Here is a 24,080-nt window from a genome sequence, read left to right as displayed (position 1 = left end):
AAAATCTCGCTATTTGGATGTTGATTTAAACGTTATGCATTAAACATTGCATGGATTTAATGGCACTCACCCTGTTTCCTTCCTCTGGATCGTCTTCGTTAATAGAGCTGGATGGAGAGGGTGTGGCCGATTTGCTGGCGGGTGGGGACGGGGACGTGTGAGCAATGTTTGATCCAGTCATATTAAGCCCCAGTTGAGTGTTGATCTGGGACTGGTTGATGGTGGTAAGCTGGTTTTGTGACATCATGCCATTGGGGTTGTGCATGCTAATGATGGAGCGCATCACCATGGTGGGGTTTGGAGGGTACTGACGGAGGTGGTTTTGACCAATAGCCTGCAGAGCAAACAGACAACAAAAACATTTTTAGATATTTGCTGTCAAGATTTTCTTTGACAGAACTTTAGATTTTATTCAGCAAGGATGCATTGATTTGATCAAAAGTTATTGTTACAAAAGATTTCTATTTTAAATAAATGCTGCTCTATTGAACTTTCTATTAATCAGAGAATGCTGAAAGAAAACGTTTCACAGTTTGCACAAAAATATTAAGCAGCACTATTTTCAACACTGATAAAAATAAGAAATGTTTCTTGAACACCAAAGCAGCATATTAGAATGATTTCTGAATGATCATGTGACACTGAATGTTACATTATACTTACAGACAAGTTATTTTAAATTGTAATAATATATCACAATATTGTGAAATATTGCAGATTGTGTGAATAATAAAAGCTTGTGTTTTAGTTAGTGTTTAAGTTATTTAGACAAATTGGCCATTTGTCAGTTACTGACCAAAACAGGGTAGGGTATGCAGGAGCCTGATGCGTTTGATCGAAAATAGGGTAAAATTATAGCATTTGACAGTCTCCAAAAGCAACCAGATTACAGAGCAAAATCAACTCAAACAGCTTGAGAAAACCATGAGTTCATTTGATCTCCTTTGTTCATTTTTTTCATTCTACATCAACTCCTTTCCTTTCTCTCCATCTGGTATTCAGAGACTCAAACTCAATATCTGTATGTGTCAACACATCATAAAGCAGTGCACCTGGCCTTATTGGCCAGACCTGCTGAACCCTCTCCCTTAGTACAATTTTCTAACACCTTCCCTCACACACAGATTACATTCTCTTTGTATTAATTCCCTGGGCACACACAGCTTTATATCAAATCTGTGCCTTATCAAAAACACAATCTACAAAACAATAGCTGTTTTCAACATCATATCCTGGAAAATATGCACTGTTGTATTGTTGTTTTTTAAAGAAACATACTGCAAAAGAAGTATCAAGTAAAAGAAATACTAAATAATCATTGAATAAATAACACAATTACACCCTCGCCAAAACAATATTTGTATTAGTTTCATCACTAATGCAATGACAGAGCCAGCAGCAGTCTTTGTGTCAGACCTGTCTACTGTGTTCATTAGTCATGACCATCTGTGTCTAACACTTTCATACTAACAGCCACCGATGCCCTGAAATCACTACAGCCTTCTCTATGCGTCAGTAATGTAAGGCAGCATTTGAGGGCTCATATTTATCAAAGTCTCTGTGTTCTGGCTTTCTCCCCCATGTGAATGAATACATCGACATGATCAATGATTTGAACATGCAACATTCGTCAGACAACCATATGCCCACTTACTCATTTGATTTTACTCTATGTTGGTGAATGAGGTCTCAGAAACTATCAGAACTGGTCTTTAGTTTCAGGAGCACTTTGATCCGGTAGCACAAAGCAGAACAGATGTAGAACCAATTCCCACTGTGAATTATGAAAAAAGGCTGTGATTCATCTTGAAGCATCTAATGATTTGACAACATTATCTGATGAAAATGAAAAACTCGAGATGATTTTGTGTAAAATAGATATTTATGCATATAATCGGTACATGGAAACGAAAGAACGATGGATGGACCATTCAAACTAAACCCGCACAAACAGCAGTCAGCTTTCGCTAATAGCAGCCTTTGTCGGCAATGAAAGAAATTTGATTTCTGCTGTCAGAGTGGTTTAGCTAGTAAAATGAGTGAGTCAGTATCCGATCTGTTTATTTATGTCCCTGCTGCACACTCTCCATTTGCATTTTGATTGGAACATTGTCTGCTGACACACAGCTCACATCTACACAGATGCTTTTGATAGTCTTCATAAATCTGTAAATAACTTCTTATCTGAAGAGCAAAGAGGCCAGATGTGCCCTATCCTCTCCTCTGTGTGTTTGCGTGTGCTTGTGCAAATGTTGCTATTATTCCAGCAATCAGCCCATCTCGGCTGACTGTATTCCAGCAAAAAATAACCTTTTTCCTCCTCGCATCTTTATTCCCCAACATACTTTACAGCAGGCACAAAAGATTCCGACATTAAAAGGTGCCAAAAAGAGATGCTGACCAAAGAGCTACACCATACAACGAGCCTCTTGTCCAACACACTGAGACGTTTGATGGATGACTGTTTGGTTCTGCCTCAAATCGTATCCTCACCCCTTTCATCAAAAGCAGAAACCGCAACTAAACAGTCAAGAAAATATAACGGGAGGGAAAAAACACCCCAGACCTCTTTTTTCAGCATGTGTTCATAACCATAAAATAACCAATACTGCTTTCAGACGATCGGGATAAGAATCTGAAGATGCCGTGTCAATGGCTGAGAGTATCAGGTCTGCTCTTTAAGATACTGGCCTTGGGATTCTGTGGGGGGTGGGAAAGGAATTGGAGAGTTTATTAAAAGCAGCTTGGTATGAGCTGTTCCATGCTGTAAAGAATGTTAACAAGTTCCATTTTCATTCAATCTTTCTGCAGAGCTCTTGGAAATGTTCCATAACAGAAAAAGGAGTAAAATCATCTATATGGTAATTATAAGGATGAATCTTACAAGTTTGGCCAGTGTGAAAAGGTCAGTTCTATTATGAATAGTTTATCAGCCCCCAGCACATATTCACAGCTGCACTGGAACCTTTACCAACATGCTGCTTTATTTTTCAACCATTTATGGGCACCTGCATAACTGGCACCTCGAGAAAAAAAATAAGAAAATGGAATTTTGAATGCTTGCAGAGACCATGGTAGCGTGAAGATAAATTGTTTTCTACTCATTTCTCCTCCACCTACTTACTCTCTTCACTCACTCCATCTACAAAACACTCACACATTCTCTCGTTTCATACAGCTCAACTACTGTTCATGCTCAATTCACCCTGTGCGAATTGCCCCCTCTAAAAAAATGGTCCCAACATTGTTCCAATGCCTTCCAAAAAAACTTCTTCTCTTCTCTTCTCTTCTCTTCTCTTCTCTTCTCTTCTCTTCTCTTCTCTTCTCTTCTCTTCTCTTCTCTTCTCTCCTCCCTCCATCTCTCCCATTGCACTATGGGTATTTAAAACTTGTTCAACATGATTTCATTTCATTTTAAGTACTGGCTGAGAAAACTAAATTACAGAATCAATCACACAGAAGGTCAGGCTAAGACTTCATTACAAGTATTGCATGCCTGCATGAATATCTTTCATTTCTTACTGGCCCAATATGTCACAATGGCTGTCTGACAGAAAAAAAAAGAAGAAAAAGAAAAACATGAAGGTGAAGGGGAAGAAAAAAATCCACTTTCAGAGATTGATGTACAACTGATGTCACAACTACTCAGCTTGGAGATAAGATAACAGAAAAGTGTAAAGAGAAAGAGTGGGGGAGAGAGGAAAGTGTGAGCGTGTGTGCCTGTGTGTATTTGGTGTTGGAGGAGAAGAAAAATATAGTTTCTGCAACGCTGGTCATATTTTCCATTTTATTCACAGACACAGCAGTCAGATCCTCGTCGGTTTGTGAGGGATCATGTTTTAAAGCTCTACCATTGTTGAGTGCTCTGAATCTTACACCTGCTTCATACAAATGCACAGCCAAGTCAATAGACCATAATTATATTTTTTGATTCACGGTTAACTATTTATTTATATTCATACATACATTTACAGTCTTTACAAAAGACTAAAGCACAGAACAATGCATTGTATTGCAATGTATCATGCATAACTAAAGAATGTCAGCAAATGGAATTAACTGTTTCTGCCAGTGTTTGAAAAAAGATGACTTCCAAGAACAAAATGTGAATGCTAAACCTGCTCTGCACAACCTACAAGAACATCTCTGAACTTAGTCTAAATAGGTGATCAAATAATTTGCTTCTTCATCAATTTCCGTCTACTCTGAGATCCAGTCAGAACCCAGATTCCAGCGAGACTCAAACGAGATGCAGGAGCTTGTTAGGAGAACAGATTAAATAAATGACTTCACATTCTGAATCCTGCCAGACTTCTTCACAGCTGAGAAATGGATTTTGCCGAGTTGGGTTCGGCCAGCAGCATCTGCGGCTAATTTCGCCTGACATACGTGGAGCATTAGAGGGAAAGACTTATGGGAATAGTTGGCTTCAATGTAGAAACACAAAGGGCATATAAGTTGCTCTTTAGTTGAGTTGGAATGGATTTTTGAGGTAATGTGTAAATTCTCCTGACATACATTCCTCTTCTATTCCCTTGCTGCCCATCTGTTTTAAATATTACATTAATTGGACCTCAAGTTGTACTTATTGGTAGTCTTCCTGCATTAGATGTAAAAATATAATTCTGAAACGCATCAAAATAACTAAAGGACAACGTTGGAGGCTACAGTGCTAACTTCCGCTAGCCCTTACCGAGTCCTTTATAAATGTGAGGCATGGAATCAAAGGCACGGCACTGTCTGTACCAGTCCCAGAGAGGAGGACAAACTGAGATCAATTCCATTAAGAGGAGAGAGACTGAGAGTCTTTGAGGAGGACAATGAGTGATGAGCGATAGAGAAGAATCGGAGGGACGATCACAATGCCACCAGGCACAGAGCAGAGTGCCCTCATTCTCCCCCAAACCCGCTAATATAGTCCCGACACAATCAGAACCACTGTCCACAGAAAGAGCTGCTAAAGAGAAATAATGTTGGAGAATCAAATCTAATCCCTTCATAGCGCAGTGAGAACAGGCCGTGTTGTAATTGTGTCAAGGCTCTGTTTTTTTTCCCCTTTTTTTCCCTTCCAGATGCATACGAGCTTAACTGACCATGAAATGAAAATTCTTTAGGCAAAAAGCCTTCCGGCAGTCACTTATGCAGCACAGATATTTTAAAAGCTGCAATTATTTTACTTGCCAACAGCATGGATGGCCAGGAAAGGAGCAATAAAATTTGATGGTGCCTATCTATATTGGAATGTAAATAAAGATATATTATCCCACATACACATATACCACTGTATGTTTAGGGAGAGCGAGGACCTATACAGAATTTAAAAAAATCAAAAGCCTGCCACACATTATTTGCTGGCAAATATCACTTTGTGTCCTTTTACGTATTCAAATTTCTCTGATAGTGATTTAATTTCTATTTTAGCGCTTTTAAAATATCTAGTCTAGCCATGACATTTTCAATGTTTCCCTTATTGGTGAATCCATGTCTATGGCATTTAGGATCCATTTCTCTACCTGAATCAACAGCTATAAAAGCTTGATCATAAAACATGATTATTATGAAGCAAATGCTTGCCCAAACCTTTATTTTACCTTACATGTTAGTCATCACAGCGACACAAGGTTAAAGAATAAATATATTCAGCCAAGCAGACCAATTTTATTGCATCTACTGTCTGTTAGAAAGTCTGCTGTCTTTTCAAAAATAAGCGTTCTGTCATAATTTTCTACTCCTCATGTCGTTCTAAGCACGCATGACATTATTTCTTTAATGGAGCACAAAAAAAAAAAAAAAAAAAAAAAAGAATATACTGGTCGCTCTTTTCCACAAAGTTATAATAAATGTGTATTGGAGCTTTCAATTTTTAAGGTAAAAAAATTGACCATTAAAGTAACACAAAACTCGTGCACTGTATTCAAAGTCTTCTGAAGCCATACAATAGCTTTGTGTGATGAACAAACCAAAACTGAAGTTAATTAATGATAATTTTATAATCCAGTGAGCTGTTAACCATTACTACCAGATCATAGAGTCAGTGAGATGAACCTGAGAACCGATGATAAACTCACCAAGGAGAACAAGAGGGGATGTCAAGATTGTCAGTGAATAATGACTTAAATTCAGTCTGTTCCTTCAAAGCTTAGGAAGAGCTTTGGAATTTAAAGCGCATGAGTCATAGAGAGAGCACTTTTATGATATTTTTATGGTGTATGTGTTTTTTCCTCCATTTTGGAGCTTGAGAGAACCAAACCTCATTCACTTTCATTAAAATGGAAAGAGTGGCCAGGATACCTTTTGCATTCCATAGAAAATGACATGAAATGATGACAGCATTTTTATTTATAGGTGAACTATCCCTTTAAGGCTTTGTCTACAAACTAGTTTTATAACACTGACACGTAACATCAGGCATCTTGATTTGTTGCACATAACACCTTTGGCAAACTTATTTGCATTTAGAGGAGGAAAACTAGCTGGATTTAAATCTGCACCTAAATACAGGTGAAGCTAAAATCTAAATGTAACTGCCAGTGAATGATGATGTGGAAATTTATTTTGTGGAATTTGTTGCCTTTGTATAAAGCTGCCTTCAACATCTGTAAACAATAAGATTTTTAAGATGCCCAAGCAAATAACCAGACACTTACCCCTGGATGTCCATTGTTGATTCGTCCTTCCTGCTCCATCATGTTTCTGGAGATGGTGATCGAGGGCAGCTCCAGGCTCTGGGGTGGGAACTGCGGGGTGAATGACCCCCGCTGAGAGTTGGGGTGGTCAGGTAGCCTGGGGAAAGGTGAGTCCACCTCCTGGAGGCCCATACCAGGCTCGGTCTCAGGAGGAGGGGTGATGGGGGGTATTTCAAACTCTTCGTCACCAAGACTCGGAGTATGAAATGTCTAAGGAAAAGACAAAGGGATTATTTTTGCACAAAATTTGGACACAGTTGGAATCCTGAAATCACACAAATTCTTAATACTGTTAAAAATAGAAGAACCACTGTAATTCAATTAAACAAAACCTACTGATTTCTTATAAGATGAAAACATTTAATCTCAGAGCTGTGAAATATGTTGACCAGAGAAGAAGAGATAAGAACACCTATTTGATACTTGTACAAGAAAATGTTCATTCAGACTCAAACTATTACATTTTCCATTAAACAGGGTGTGAAAAACAAGATGTCTGACTTTGAAATGCAATATTGTGCTATCATCACACTAGCAGGAGGACAAAATTAAAGCCGCTTAATCCGAGCTGGATGATGTTGGCTGGAGGAGAAAGGGAGTGCAGGGAGTGATGGGTTTAGAGAATATTCAAACAGATTATTTTAGCTGTCCAGAAGTGTCACATTTTGTTCTTCTCAGTTGCACCAACAAATCTGTTCATCAAACTAACAAATCCCTCTGCCTGTGAATTACATTATCGTCACACTTAATTTGCTTATGTTGACTACCTGCTCTGGCTCCTCCTCATCTAGGAATTCACTGACCTCCACTCCTCTCTCTCTTTGTTTCTTTTCTCTCTCTCTCTCTCTCTCTCTCTCTCTCTCTCTCTCTCTCTCTCTCTCTCTCTCTCTCTCTCTCTCTCTCTCTCTCTCTCTCTCTCTCTCTCTCTCTCTCGAACCTCTACCCAGCGAGCAAACAGTCGTCTATAATACGTCTAAAAGACGTAATTGTTAGACATCCAGAAGACGTCCTCACAGGAGCCAGAATGAAAGTTTTTTATACGTCTTTTCAGGACGTTGTTTAGACGTCAATTAAAGACGTGCTACAGACGTAATTTTTAAACATCCAGAAGACGTCCTCACAGGAGCCAGAATGAAAGTTTTTTATACGTCTTTTCTGGACGTTGTTTAGACGTAAATTAAAGACGTGCTACAGACGTAATTGTTAGACATCCAGAAGACGTCCTCACAGGAGCCAGAATGAAAGTTTTTTATACGTCTTTTCTGGACGTTGTTTAGACGTCAATTAAAGACGTGCTACAGACGTAATTTTTAAACATCCAGAAGACGTCCTCACAGGAGCCAGAATGAAAGTTTTTTATACGTCTTTTCTGGACATTGTATAGACGTAAATTAAAGACTTGCTACAGACGTAATTGTTAGACATCCAGAAGACGTCTTCACAGGAGCCAGAATGAAAGGTTTTTATACGTCTTTTCTGGACGTTGTTTAGACGTAAATTAAAGACGTGCTACAGACGTAATTGTTAGACATCCAGAAGACGTCTTTACAGGAGCCAGAATGAAAGTTTTTTATACGTCTTTTCTGGACATTGTATAGACGTAAATTAAAGACGTGCTACAGACGTAATTGTTAGACATCCAGAAGACGTCTTTACAGGAGCCAGAATGAAAGTTTTTTATACGTCTTTTCTGGACATTGTATAGACGTAAATTAAAGACGTGCTACAGACGTAATTGTTAGACATCCAGAAGACGTCTTCACAGGAGCCAGAATGAAAGGTTTTTATACGTCTTTTCTGGACGTTGTTTAGACGTAAATTAAAGACGTGCTACAGACGTAATTGTTAGACATCCAGAAGACGTCTTCACAGGAGCCAGAATGAACGTTTTTTATAAAAAAATTTTGGACATTGTTTAGACGTCAATTAAAGACATGCTACAGACGTAATTGTTAGACATCTAAAGGCAGCCAGAATAAAAGTTGTATTAGTCACGTTTTCTGTAGTATAAATGTCAAAGAAGACTGTTAAAGACCCATATTGAAACGGAAATCCCATTTGTGCATTTTGCAAGGATCCAACTTTAAAAAATCTTTACTTCAAAACAGTGGCAGTGAGTTAGTTCTCACTGAGAAAAACCCAGTTACTCATTGTTAATGGTTGTCGTGTCATGAAACTGCAGACACACAGACCATAGACCTAAATAAGATTTGAAAGAATTTTGATAATATTGAATACTCAATTGAATACGGGAACTGTGTAGTGTATATACAAGTCTTGCATTTGTATATCTTATCAATATAATTGTAATAAACTGCTTACCATTTGCCTGTAAACCAAACTGATCACTCCAAGAAATCAACTATTTAAATCTCAAAATATATATTTTATTACTATTTTGTTCTACTGGACCAAAACTTAAAAGCCAGAACAGTAAAGTTATAAATTAACACAATTTCCCTTTAAATAATCTATAAAATGTTGTTAAAACAGTATAACATATCAATTAACAAAATGTGGCTGCTATAAGCTTCACAAGCTTCATTTATAGCGGCAAGCCCCGACTCTCCCGGGGGCATGTTTCAGATGATCGGCTGCAGACTTTATTTGGGCCTCTGTTGCAGCTGGGTCCCATTTCATGACAGCAGCTACAATCAAAGCAAAAAAATACACATGTAAAATAAATAAATACAAACGCCACTGTTGTGGTTTAGCTTGCAGCAGAGATGCATAGAAAATTTTAGTACTCGAATCAATGAAATGAAACAGTTATTAAATCACAAATCAAGTAAAATTACATCAAGCCTGATATAAAGCATTCCACACACACATACATATATATATACACACACACACATATACATATATATTTTCGTATTCGTATTGAACCGTTCGGTACGAGGCTTTCGGTTCAGTGTGCATTACAAACCGAACGGTTTGTTGGACTATTTTTCCTGCTGACCAAAATTTCGTTATTTAAAATGTAGGGGCGTGGCAAGCGTGCTCATAATGTAAGAGATGCTGCCGCGACCACAACATTGCCCAACATCAAATAGCAAACGTAATGTAAGCGGAACGAAACTGCAGCTGCGCTACTCGTTATTGTGTGGTTGACGGATCGTTTATCAGTTTGGACCAATCCAGCGTCTTGATCAAGCGACACTGTTACTACACAGCACTAAGAGATCCAGTAAAGAAAGCAGTTGAATTTGCCACTGAAGTAATAATATCGCAGCGAGATCTAGTGAGAAACATTCACATTTCTCCGTTATTAACGGATCAAACAGCGCTGACGTGGAAAACAGGAATAAACATTGTGCCATGAATGAACTATCCAGTGCCCACAGATCAGCAACATTCACCATGGATTTACTGTAGTAACACTACTAACTGTAACCATGGAAGTTTGGCAGGAATAGTAGGCTATAATGCTTTCAAGTAACGTTACGTCGGTTTTATTTCGACATTATGAATAAAATTGCTGCCCTCAAATGTTAATCTGAAATAAAATAAACCTTTGTTTATAACTACTACAATATTACAATTAATTTTTTTCAAGGAGCAAGGAGCTGTTTTTGTTTTATATGCTCCTAAGAAGAGTCAAGTGTAGCTCCATCACTGCTCAAAGTAAAAAATTATCATACTTTGATGAAAAATTATTAAAAAAATTAAATCAAGGAAATTTCTCTGGCTTTTCTTTCTTTTTGCTGTATCAAAAACGTACCGAACCGTGAATTTTGTGAACCGTCACACCCCTAACATATATATTTATTTACATTTGAATAGTTATCAAAGACCTGTTTGTGAAAGGTTTTTTATTTTTATTATTGTTTATGTTAAAACTAGGGGTGTGACGGTTATTATATAACCGTGAGACCGATGGTTATAGTTGAACACCGTCATTAGAACTTGTGGTGGCAATTTTAATGATATTCATTGATCTTTAGTTAAATATAGATGATTCAAAGAATGTCACATGTGTGTCTCTCACTTGTAGTGAGAGAGGATTCTGTTTATGTACCTGGGGAGGCAGAAGAGGGAGACACTCCAGAGAACAGACGAACAAGGACCTCTGACCTAGATGTCAGAAGGCCACTTAGTGCAGGGGAGCTTAGTGGGCCAACTAGTGACGTCTATGGAAAACTACTGGGAGGAAGGCTCTGGGGGGAAGAAGGCCTTGAAACTAAGATAAAAGCTAGTTCAGTCTGTCTGGGGGTGTGTCACTCTTCTGCACAGGGTAACAACTGTGTATTAGACTGCTCCTATTCTTGCAAGAATAAATACTTCTATTTTATATAATTTGACTCTGAGTGTCTCTTACGCAGTGATGTTTGTTTGAGATGAATTTTTGCCACAATAAACTCTATAACCGCCAAAACCGTGTTATTAAAATATATTGCAGATAAGGTTATACTAATATCAGTGTTGGGGAGTAACGGAATACATATACCAGCGTTACGTATTCAGAATACAAATTATGAGTAGGCCTAACTGTAGTCTCCACAGAACAAAAAAAATTGTAAAAAAAAAAAAATTGGGTTTGCATTTATGAGGAAAAAACAATGTTACGGACATGAGCGCTCTGAACGCGGCACTAAAAGATGCTTTAAAAATTTCACAGACACACCAAACAGAAAGCACAAAACCTTTCTTTAAAGTGCATTTAGTTTTGTATTAATTGTATCTTAATTTTAATCAATGTTTCATCAACCAATTGCCTGGATTTAATAAATAAGAAGTAAATATAGCAGACGATAAACACGGAGGCGCCGGCGTGTGAACTGGAGCTCGTCTCATAAATGAACCGAAACTCAGCATATAAGGTAGCCTACTTGCCTCACAGACAGGTCTACTTTTAAACAGAACAATTCAAAACGTAAGAATACAGACTGCTCTCTGCTTATGTAATAAGCAGATAATCCGTATGAATTGTGTATTTCTCTCTGGCGCGTTGACTACTGCGAAGATCGTGAGTCAGCATCGTCAACTTCATCTTTGCAGCCGACACTGGCAAAGAAAACACTTGTTTATTAATAAACAATTAAAATATCTCATTGCTATATTTTACATATTCATAATCATTACTTTTGCCGGTTCTTTGTGACAGATTTTAGGTGCTTATTGGCAGCACCAGCCTTACATGTTACACCACCGCATCACCGCACCCACCAGAATAGGCCTGTTTGATTTTTTTTTGTTAAAGTCCCACTCCGATCATATTTTGAGCTATTTTTAAACATTCCCAGTGGTCTTTAAATTATGATTATGCCATTTTTAGCCAAAATCACAAAACCTGTGCCGTATTCTGGGACTTCGCTTCAGCAGAGCGGCAGTAGCTCATTAGCAAATCGCCTCTGCGTTGTGGGCGGTGCCGTTGGCACGGAGACGACCCTCCCCCTGCCCGTTGCTGAGAGCTCTGTCTCTCCCGCTAGCTTACACCCCCAATACCGGTGGGGCAACAGTATTATATACACGTTAATTATTATTATACGAAGTTAATCAAAGTTATCACCGATCACCAATCATTATTTCACTCCAAGACATCGCGTGTGGAGACGCCCAGTGGAGTTACTACGTCACAACTCCAGTCTATTTTAGCCGGCATTTTAGCGTCTGCTACTGATTCACAGCCATTTGAATGTAGAAATACTCAGAAATACAAGCTTATTTTTCTCAAGATATGTCCTCTAACATCAGAAAAATGCCACAAGAACATGTTAACACCTAGAAAAACATTATTTTCATCGGAGTGGGTCTTTAAGGATTTGTTTACTGTGTGTGATTCATTTAATGGAAAGCTCAAGTCACTGCTAGTTGTCTGGCTGTTAATTCTAAATAAACGTAGAGCAAGTAGCAGTGTCTGCTCGTTTATTCAAACTAAGTTGTCCTATAACAGACGAACGTCGCAACGCTATGTTTTTTTTTGTTTTGAAAACCAAATCTTTTGTATGTGAAAGAGCCATGCGTTAAAAGTCAGATGGCACAAAATATGAACAAAATAAATAAAATAATTGAATATTGAATTGCATAGCATCATATTTTTCTCCATTGCATCGTATTACATTGAATCGCATCGCGTTGAGTTGAAATCAAATCGCACCGCATCGTAATAATAGTGAATCGCATTGCATTGCATCGGTAGCTGCTTATATGTAGCCTATCTTTAATGTATCGTATCGTTGGCTATGCATCGACATGCGTATCGCATCGGCCTCAGTTATGGAGATGCACATCCCTAATACCTACATAGGAAAAGTAACTACATTTACATACTGTGAATCGTTTTTTTTTAAATCGAGAATCGTTTTTGCATCGAAAATCGCTATTGAATCGAATCTTGAGCCTAAAAATCGGAATCGTGACATTTTCTGAATCGTACACCCCTAATATAAACACACATAGCTGTTTGCTTGGAACACCTCTTTAATTGTAAATTTATTAAATCACATGTAAGGTTTATAAATAGTAGCTAAAGGAGAGTAAACTGATACCCCCTTTATTTTCTCTACCTTATGCCGTCCGAAAGGGTATGTGATTTTCTTTCTTCAGATGAACACATTTTAGAAAAAATAAACTAGACTTTTAGAAAAATTATCCATCTCTTGTGTTTGTGTTAAATACTGCAAGTGAATAGACACCAAAATGCGGAAGGTCGAAAAAGTCCAAGAGCATTGTAAAGCTCACATGATAAATGCAGAAAACATCTTGTGTGAACAACACAGCAGGCTGTACTGTATGAAGTTTCTGGTGCATGCACTTGCATTATATTGGCTTACAATAATGGATAATTTTTCAAAAAATCTTTGTGGAAAATATACATCTGGAATGGCACGGGAAAAAATAGATTTTTTTTTATTTTGGAGTGCACTGTGCCTTTAAAATTGACTACGGTTTTAGATACTGCAATGGATACTTACTAGTGATGGACTTGTTTCTCTGTTGGTGCCTGTTCTGCTCCGTAAACATTGTTCCAATGCTTGATCTAAAAAAAAAAAAAAGTTAAAAAGTGCGTTAATAAATTATTGATCTGGGTGACATAGGACCATTTTGAATGTGTTCCTTAAATAAATTATACAGGTTATGTGTTATATAAATCTGGAGAACCCTTACTAAAATTAACAATGTTTTGTGACACTAACCAAATGGTAATAAATTATTGTAATCAATCCACCATAAAAAAAACATGGTTTCTACACCTTTACTATAATAAAAACCATGGTTAATTTAGCAAATGTCCTTAAAAGAACAGCTCATCCAAAAAAAAAAGAAAAGTTCTCTCATTATTTAGCCTACTCACCCTCATGTTGAAACTGTATGAGTTTCTTATGTAGAACCATAATTAAGATATCTTGAGAAATGCCTTATTTGTTTTTGTTTTTCTCATACAGTTGTTTTATTCCCAACATTCTTGTGTTTCACAAAAGTAAGTTAGACATTTATTTTTGGGTCAGCTAGGCCTGTATAAACTCAAGAAGATAGAAGATAAAACATTGTCTGGAGGGTTTGAACCAGTGTGCCTTTGAGCAGAGTGTCCATGTTCTGCCTCTATTTCACGTGTATTTTATGACAATACTCACCATCTGAAGATCGTGTGGCTGGAAAATATTTAACGTTACTCCCAAAATGCCTGGATCATGAAGGAAACACACACAGCAATATTAGCTATTTGTTTTTACTTAGGCTACTAACAGAGACATTTACAAAAGCTTGCAAAATTGACTCACCAGCTCCAAGACAATAACGTTAGGCCTAACTTTAACGTTAAATCCCGCGATCAACAATTTAAAAGCCTAGTTTGCAGATTCTTCTAGACTCGAGTAAAGGAGTGTGGTTCGAGTTCTTCTGTCTAAAGAGACAATGTTCTCAGTTCACTCATTGTAAAGCTCCAATGCTGAGTTTTATTTTATTTTTTTATCATAAACTAAGTTAGCTGACAATACACATGCTAGCTCAGCACATAATTAGCCTAATACATTGGAATACCGTACTAATATCAATATTTCTCTAATCGCGTTTAGATTCTCAATTTAATACACTATATTTTGATGTATTAGAATTTGTATAAAATAAAAAGTTATTTACGTTACCTTCCTTAGATTGCAATATGTCCATTGTTCGTTGTCCATATTCCTTGTTTGTTCTTCATTTACATCCCGCAACTCGCTCAAAATAAACATTTAGCAGTCCGATGTAAAATAATCCATGTTTTAAACAATGTAAAAGCCACAAAACCGAAGTAGGTCCCGAGCAGGAGCACAGACACCCACTCACTTCAACTGACGTATTCAAACTTGACTGGTAAAGGCGCGCATAGTTGTCATTGGCCAGATTCCTGGATGACAGTCAGAATAACCAATCATGCTCAAAACAACTCGGAGAGACAGCCAATAGTGTGAAAACATTGCAATAACAGGACAATATGAAATGTTTTAAAAGAAAGAATAGGAAAAAAATATACACGTGCTATTTAGTTGTATTTGTAGGCTGGCTGTTATATTTAATCAATTGTTTAAATGTGTTTTCATTGCAGTGCATGATTAAAAATGAAAGATAAAAAATGAAAGATAAAAAATGAAAGATTAAACAGTAACTTGTATACCATATATAATAACATTTATTTATCACTGTTCTGATAAACAGCAATTTATCAGAACAGTGCATAATGAGTGTCCTTACATGCAAACCGAAGCATTGAGAACTTTGTAAGTGTATAGACAGTTTAATAAGAAGATACTTTACACAGACAGTACAGTTAGCGCATACAGACAGGAGCCATCTTGGAAAACAGTCTCGACCAATCGAACCACGAGAGTGAGCGAACAGTACGTGTAGATATTGAAGATAAGATAAATTATATTTATTTTTTTATTTTCTCTGTTGCGTTAAGTGCTTCTCTTATGCGAGACTGTTTTCCAAGATGGCTGCTGTCTGTATGCGCTAACTGTACTGTCTGTGTAAAGTATCTTCTTATTAAACTGTCTATACACTTACAAAGTTCTCAATGCTTCGGTTTGCATGTAAGGACACTCATTATGCTGCCGTGTTAGTGTGGGGCTAATTTGAGCCTTGTTAATGGTATTAACTAGCGATCTCTTTTTGCTTACTCGATGCCCAATATACTAGCGTTATAAGCTAAACTGTTTTTAGAGATAAAACTCTTTACATTCGATTATCATGAAAACAAATCTCAGGGAACGATTTAGTCTGTACCAATGTGTTATTACACCCGAGGTTCATTTTGCGCCGGAGTTCTCCTTTAAGCCTGTAGTCCAGACTAAAATGCACGTTTGAGCTGTATTACCTGAAAGCAACTTGTAGGCTATACTGACATATCTTATGTCAGTGCCATTGTTTTGTCTCAAGATGCACACCAGTAATGTTTTTTTCTTCTAAGGTACATTTTTAAAAGCTATAATTGAATGCCCAAATTTAACTAAGGCCTAATCCTGGCTTTATATCTAAACCCTGTCTGTGAAACCGGGGGTTAGAAATTAAGGGGTTAACCCTAACCTTAACCCTTGTCTACAGACTTTTATTTAACAGCATGGATACTCCAAGGTGTTGACTGCAGTGGTTAGGTCTTTAGCATTGATAAAGGACAAAGATCTTCTCACTGTGACAGTCTGTAATGTATTTTAGCAATGATTGTTTGTAAGGATTGTCCCTAAAATAGAGCTATTGATGCATTCAAGACATGTCATAAAGATCGTATTTACGAATTGAACACACATGAACGCCACCACAATGATGAAAATAGGAAGTTATTTACTGTAAAATTAGGATATTTTTTTTACAGTGCAGTATGAACATCTGTTCTGAACTAGTTCTGGCTGTCAGTGGACGTTTAGATAATGGCCAGATTGGACATCTTTTATTTACGTAATTTATTGACTGTTTCTGGATGTCAACGGACGTCCAGATTATAGTCAGTATGAACGTCTTTTCTCAACTAGTTCTGGCTGTCAGTGGACGTTTAGATAATGGCCAGATTGGACATCTTTATTCACGTCATTTATGGACCATTTCTGGATGTCAACGGACGTCCAGATTATAGTCAGTATGAATGTCTTTTCTCAACTAGTTCTGGCTGTCAGTGGACGTTTAGATAATGGCCAGATTGGACATCTTTATTCACGTCATTTATGGACTATTTCTGGATGTCAACGGACGTCCAGATTATAGTCAGTATGAACGTCTTTTCTCAACTAGTTCTGGCTGTCAGTGGACGTTTAGATTGTGGCCAGATTGGACATCTTTATTCACGTCATTTATGGACCATTTCTGGATGTCAACGGACGTCCAGATTATAGTCAGTATGAACGTCTTTTCTCACCTAGTTCTGGCTGTCAGTGGACGTTTAGATAATGGCCAGATTGGACATCTTTATTCACGTCATTTATGGACCATTTCTGGATGTCAACGGACGTCCAGATTATAGTCTGTATGAATGTCTTTTCTCAACTAGTTCTGGCTGTCAGTGGACGTTTAGATAATGGCCAGATTGGACATCTTTATTCACGTCATTTATGGACCATTTCTGGATGTCAACGGACGTCCAGATTATAGTCAGTATGAATGTCTTTTCTCAACTAGTTCTGGCTGTCAGTGGACGTTTAGATAATGGCCAGATTGGACATCTTTATTCACGTCATTTCTGGACTATTTCTGGATGTCAACGGACGTCCAGATTATAGTCAGTATGAACGTCTTTTCTCAACTAGTTCTGGCTGTCAGTGGACGTTTAGATAATGGCCAGATTGGACATCTTTATTCACGTCATTTATGGACCATTTCTGGATGTCAACGGACGTCCAGATTATAGTCAGTATGAATGTCTTTTCTCAACTAGTTCTGGCTGTCAGTGGACGTTTAGATAATGGCCAGATTGGACATCTTTATTCACGTCATTTATGGACCATTTCTGGATGTCAACGGACGTCCAGATTATAGTCAGTATGAACGTCTTTTCTCAACTAGTTCTGGCTGTCAGTGGACATTAAGATAATGGCCAGATTGGATATCTTTATTCACGTCATTTATGGACTATTTCTGGATGTCAACGGACGTCCAGATTATAGTCAGTATGAACGTCTTTTCTCAACTAGTTCTGGCTGTCAGTGGACGTTTAGATTATGGCCAGATTGGACATTTTTTTTAAGTCATTCATCGACTAATTCTGGATGTCACCGGACGTTCAGATTATAGCCAGTATGAACGTCTTTTCTCAACTAGTTCTGGCTGTCAGTGGACGTTTAGATTATAGCCAGATTGGACATAATTTCTCATTGTCATTAATCAACTAATTCTGGATGTCAATGGACGTTCAGATTATGGCCTGGACGGACGGACGTGATATCAACCTGTTTTGTATGTCCACAGACGTCGCTTGCTCAGTGGGTAGTTTCATGTTCAATCTTGTTCTCCATCTTCACTTTAATACTCTCAATGAGTTTCCTTCACTACCTCGAAAAAACATATCAACATCATGTCAACACATCATTCATCCTCTGAAGCTGTTTGTCTTTCTTCCTGCTGTCACTTTATATCTTGTCTTTCATGGTCTTACTTCCTCATTCTCAACCTTTTTCTTTCCAGTTTTTTACTTCTCTTTTGTAAACGAATTATATGCACAGGGAATATGCCAACAGTAATTGTTTTTTTTTATTATAGAAATGTTTTTCTCATTTTAGTGAAAGTCCCACACACTACAGCAATACTTTCCAAGAACTTCTATATTTTTTTTTACATTGAGCTAATTATATTTGTAATCCCCTACACCTAAACTAAACCCTTACAAAAACCTTTTTGTATTTTAGATTTTAATTTAGACATTTAGTACATTTACTAAGCCATTTTCCTTATAGGCCGTTGGCTGGTCACAATGTAGGTACTTTCAGGCGTCCGTACAAGGACATTTGGTCCTCACAGTGTAGGTAAAACCTGACCACCATCCCCCCAGCCCTGCACGCACGCACACACACATATATATATATATATATATATATATATATATATATATATATATATATATATAGAGAGAGAGAGAGAGAGAGAGAGAGAGAGAGAGAGAGAGAGAGAGAGAGAGAGAGAGAGAGAGAGAGAGAGAGAGAGAGAGAGAGAGAGAGAGAGAGAGAGAGACTCAAAGCTCATTCAATGCCTGTATGATGAGATCCAGTCGAGCGGGTAAGGCTAATAATCAGCTCTTTTTCCGTCACCTCTCCCTCTTATTTCATTTTTATGTGGCTCCATTCCAGCATTTAACTTGCAGCATTTTTTCCAAAGCTGTGACCAGCAGATCTTGTAAAGGCAGTGGTGTGTTTTGTCATAGAGAGAGCCAGGGGCTTGCAGTGCCTAACACATGTTCACATTACCTCCAACTAAAGCCATTAGTGGCCAGCACAGCTCTGTTTCCCAGTTCTCCATTAACACACAAGCTACAAACTCATTTTCCCTCCCCGTGGCATTGCAGCAGTTAACAGTGTGTTAATCAACAGAGGCATTGAGGCATAAATAATAAAAATTGTGTCATGAGAGAAGAACGCTTCGAATATCATGCACATGGCAGTGATCACAGGACATCATGGAAACTGAATTTAAGGGCCAACAGGGAAGTAAAATAGAGGAAGAGAGAGGAACTAAATAAAAAAATAAATACAAGATTGATAAAATGGGAGGGAATGAATGATAGCAAAGCAGAGAAAACAAGAAGAGAGCGGAAGAGAGTGGTGCTCTTTTCATTTACTTTACTTCATGACCTTTATCTATGAATAAGACCTGCAGTGCCAGCATGTTTTCACAGTACAATACCGCAGAGAAAAAGAAAGAAAGAGAGAGAGAGAGAGAGAGAGAGAGAGAGAGAGAGAGAGAGAGAGAGAGAGAGAGAGAGAGAGAGAGAGAGAGAGAGTGGCCCGACCTAAATGTCCCAACAACACACAGCTGTGCTGTAAGATCTGATACGACATTCAAAGATCAAATGTGAGGTACATATAGTCCCTTTTTCATCTTTTTCACATCAGAGCATAACTAAAATGACACTGACCTTTACAAATAACAAACCAAACCACTGAATACCTGACTGAACATAATGAGACAAGAGAGAGAGAAGGCAGAGATTAAATTAACATCTGCTCTCAGAGACAGTGAGGTGGTGTGTGTGTGACTGTGTGTGTGTGTGTGCAAATGAGAATTGAGATGTGGTTGTTTTATGTCTGACGTACAGAAGCTGTCAGCTGTCAGTGTAAGGCTGGTGTTGCAGGATGAGGTGGTAGGTCACGGGCGAGTGTATTTGTGTGTGTGTGTGTGTGTGTGTGTGTGTGTGTGTGTGTGTGTGTGTGTGTGTGTGTGTGTGTGTGTGTGTGTTGAAAGATCAGGTCAGTGGTCAATTTGTGTAAATCTTTAGAAAGTGCTGTTTTTAAGTGTTCACAGTTATTTGTTTTTACATAAGTGATCTTGGATCGGTTTGACTTGTATGAGACTTATATGAGAAAATGTCAATCAAACTAATTTCTCACTAAAGTGAACTAAACTCCAAACATCTCATTTGAAAAAACAAAACAAAAACACTTTAAACCCTAAAGTTGACTAAAAATATATCTGTCATTACTTTGAATTTCAGTGTAAATGCAAGTAGGTTCATTTTCATTCGATTTACTTGTTGGTCCACTTAAAAGGTGTAGTTTTTCAACACACCAAACTCAGTGTCCTTGTTCAATAATAAAAAAATGTATATATATCTTTAGGCTTGTTAATAAAACATGATCATATAGTTTATAGCTTAAAATAGAATATGATTCCAATAAAACCGAACACACACTACACTTCATATGAATATATGTTTGGAGGCAAATTTCGGGAAAATTGTGATAAATTAATCATGTTTATTACAAAAACATCATGAGATTATTCAGGATTGATTTTAATTTACAGACAGCCTCAGGTTATACATACATCATCCATACACAGAACACAATAGAGTAATATTTCTGCTATAATTTCCTCACTTTACTTGGCATTGCAATGAGGTCCAACCCTCAAGCCTTCATTTGTGCAGAAAGCTGAATGATGACCTTTGAGAGTCTGTGTGGAGTTTACAGGGGTGTTTATTATTAATCTCCACAGACATAAATTAAGCAGATTATCTTCTCTTTTGCTTGCCATTATTTCCTTTGAATATACTAACCTGTAAAGGTCCAAATATTTTTTAATATTATGTAGGAGTTTTGCTTTCATTTGAACCAATCACATATTGTCAAAAGCAAACCGTTGAAGAGACAGCTGAAACAAACTCTGTGTGAAAACACCCAGAGAGGGCTGAGTTTGGAATGTGTATAATAGGGCTGCTAATGATTAATCGACTATCGATTTATTGTCGATAATAATCAATACAACTTATTGATGGTCGATTAAGCAAGGACATCAGTGGAGTGCGTAGTTTCAAGGTGCGTGCGGCTCATGTGCAAAACGTGCAGCACACACGAGGGGAAAAAAAGAGAGCGCACCGTAGCTAGTTACGTACTCTATATGTATTAATGTCTTCAAAGCCGTGCGATGGATTAGGTTGGCTAGCAGTTTATGCTCCAATAAACCTTGCTCCAATAAACCCCCCAAACAAGTGATTTTAATGAACATAACATGTAAATAAAATAACATAACAGCATAAAAGTACATAGAATAAACAACTAGTAATACGATCCTGGTTTATGAGCACTGTTTCAGATGTGCGCTTCTATAGACTTTGTGCGTCAGAGAAACAAGTGTGCAGCCATCTATAGAATATTGCATATTTCTATGTCATCGCTGTTGAAGAGTAATTAGCTAGTGGATTTACTTATTGTAGAGTTAACTAAAGTTATCATAGGCATTCATTGTAAACCATCCATCAACCCAAATACGCTAAAGTCAGATAGCCAAGGTAAACCAATAGCACCGATTATGAAGCAATAACCCCTTTCACTTTGTAGATTTAGTAAACTGATTCAGCAGAGACATAAGCAGCAGTTGTTAAAAGGCTGTGAATCACAATTACTGAGCATGATGGTTAGAAGGATCGATAGAGCAAAGCTCCTAATATCAACTCAGCAGAGAGAAAAGCTCTCCTCAGATGACAGTGGCAAAGACTCTCAGAGTCCAATAGCAGCCATTCCAAATCCATTTCTACATATACAGTAGTGATTACATGTGTGTGTAATGAGATTGTGTGTGATAAGTGATATTACTAAGTGGAACTGAATATGGCCGTATCAGTTTCGGTTCAACAGCAGGAAGGAAGAGGTCACCTTATCAAGCACTGTGTTATGGTTTCCATACCATGTAGCATTACAATGCTCAAGATAATGTGGTTTACATATATTATCATGTATGAAATATTATTTATATTTCTTGTGATCAATGTTTATGAATTATTGATTAATTATTGATTAATTTTTACAGGAAAAGACTAAAAATGCAACAGTAAAAATTGTTAATTGGTTAACTGTAAGTTATCAAACTATATAATGTGAAAACTATATAATTTTACTGTAAATACCGCCAATTTATGTTTTTTTAACATTCCCAGAAGACCCTACGCGACACATCACGTTTGTTTTCTCATTTATGTAATCAGTAATGTACATTAGGATATTTTGTATTATTTTCTGTTATTTAGTCCAGGTTTATTGAATGTTTTAAGTTTAAGTGTTTATGTGTTACCCAGCACTGAAAAGAGTTTAGTGTAGGAACAATTTTCACTCAAGAAATGCTGGTAAATTTCACAAAAAAAATTGCAAAGAAACAGACTGAATTAATATTGAATTAAACATGCAATGCTGAAGTAGATAAAGTGTTTTATGGACTAGCCACTTACGAAGAACTATTGTAACACCTGTATTATCATATTAAGGTAAAAAGCAGATTTTGGAAGTTCAAGTAGATTGGTACATTAAAGGCACACTATGCAGGAATTCCGTTTTTGTCAGACAGCGAACCCTAGAGTTGCTGTGGAGTACTTGTATTTAACGTTACTGTCGTAAATACCGATCAAATAAGGCTTTGGCTGGACAAAAATTCACTTTGGCAGCCGAGAGAGACAGAGGGAGAGCAGGGAAAGGAAATGCAGCTGAACAAATATGCTGCGTGTTTTAAATAGTGTAAAAAAAAATTATAATAATAACGATACGCAATATGTGGCGGCCGGTGTTGATTCTGTGGCGCACCGCCACAAACTAGTCGGATGCAGCCTTCACATTGGGACACACTTGCAGGGGCGTAGCAACCGGGGGGGACGGGGGGGACACGTCCCCCCCACTTTTAGAAACAGGTGATTCTGTCCCCCGCATTTTTTTTTACTCCGCGCCAATATTTCCGCCCGTGTTCTCTGATTTGTTACTTAGACTTGAGTGAGCTAACATTCAGCCAATCACAGCGCGAAGCATCTATTGGGCGCGTCTGCCATGAGCTTCAAATCTTTTGTTGCTCTTGCGAATTTTCGTGTTTGTTTAGTCGCTTTGCTGTTTGGCCGTCTAATGCACCCCAGAAAAAAAAGCAGAGAACTACATCATTTTTTTTCAAACACACACTGTTACAGTATGTCGCGATTACATGAATCACACGTAAAGTTTCCTTATTATGATTTAACCTACTGTAACGCTGTAAGAAGTGTAAGACAACAGAACCTGTATGGACCTCGTCACGTCGCGCCGGATTGTGCCGAGTGTGTGTTAAATGCTCTCCTACTTGTTGCTTTGGATAAAAGCGTCTGTTAAATGAGACATAACAGATTATTCCCAGCAGGCACACAACGTCATAAGACGTTGATATTTGGTTAAATTTTGGTTGCGACGTCGGGTGACCAAAATTCAATGTAAATTCAACATCTAATGTCAATGTTAAATTGATGTCCAATACCGAATACATTGATTTAGGTTTTATTGATATATTTTTATAAAATGTCTGTTGTATAAAATTACTGTAGGCTAGATGTAATCTGTTATGTACTCATTGAACACTTTTTTTGGTCCAACTGTTAGTAAGATAAAAGTTATTGTTCAAGTGTAGTTTAACTGAAATATTGTAAATATCATAAAATATCTTTATTTCATAAAAATAAAGTATAGATGTCCACAGTTGTCTGAAAGTCCCAAGTCCTGCAAAAAATTTTTATTTCGAGTATGATTTCACAAAAATAGGTTGCTGTAAACTATCATGGCATGTTCCCAAAATTGGCACTAGAGTGCTGTAAAATGCCAATTGCTATTCCATCTAGAATTTATTATTATGAACATCACCTTTCAGTCCCTCCAGAAAAACGCGATTATGCAATCGCATGATTCAATAATCAGCCAAAGTCCGCATATTTATGCGGGGGCATTTTTTCAAATACGCCGCACTTTTGCCGTATAAATTGCCGATTTCCAC

The 24,080-nt window shown here is 37.5% G+C and overlaps 1 protein-coding gene across 1 annotated transcript in view; it reads right to left on the bottom strand.

The window, feature by feature from the left end:
- The window catches only part of tox3 (TOX high mobility group box family member 3), a 73,773-nt gene that overhangs the window by 2,878 nt on the left and 46,815 nt on the right, over window positions 1-24,080 (bottom strand). Inside the window, exons 3-4 of the mRNA XM_056265365.1 lie at window positions 6,648-6,896; window positions 71-334 (exon numbers count right to left, since the gene is read on the bottom strand). Of these exons, the coding sequence (XP_056121340.1) occupies window positions 71-334; window positions 6,648-6,896 (513 nt within the window). The remainder of the gene's footprint in view (window positions 1-70; window positions 335-6,647; window positions 6,897-24,080) is intronic.

The sequence above is a fragment of the Rhinichthys klamathensis genome, unplaced genomic scaffold, assembly GCF_029890125.1.
Source record: "Rhinichthys klamathensis goyatoka isolate OS25496 unplaced genomic scaffold, OSU_Roscu_1.1 h1tg000232l_1, whole genome shotgun sequence".
Lineage (NCBI taxonomy): Eukaryota > Metazoa > Chordata > Actinopteri > Cypriniformes > Leuciscidae > Rhinichthys > Rhinichthys klamathensis.
This window is presented reverse-complemented; position numbering and strand designations above follow the sequence as displayed.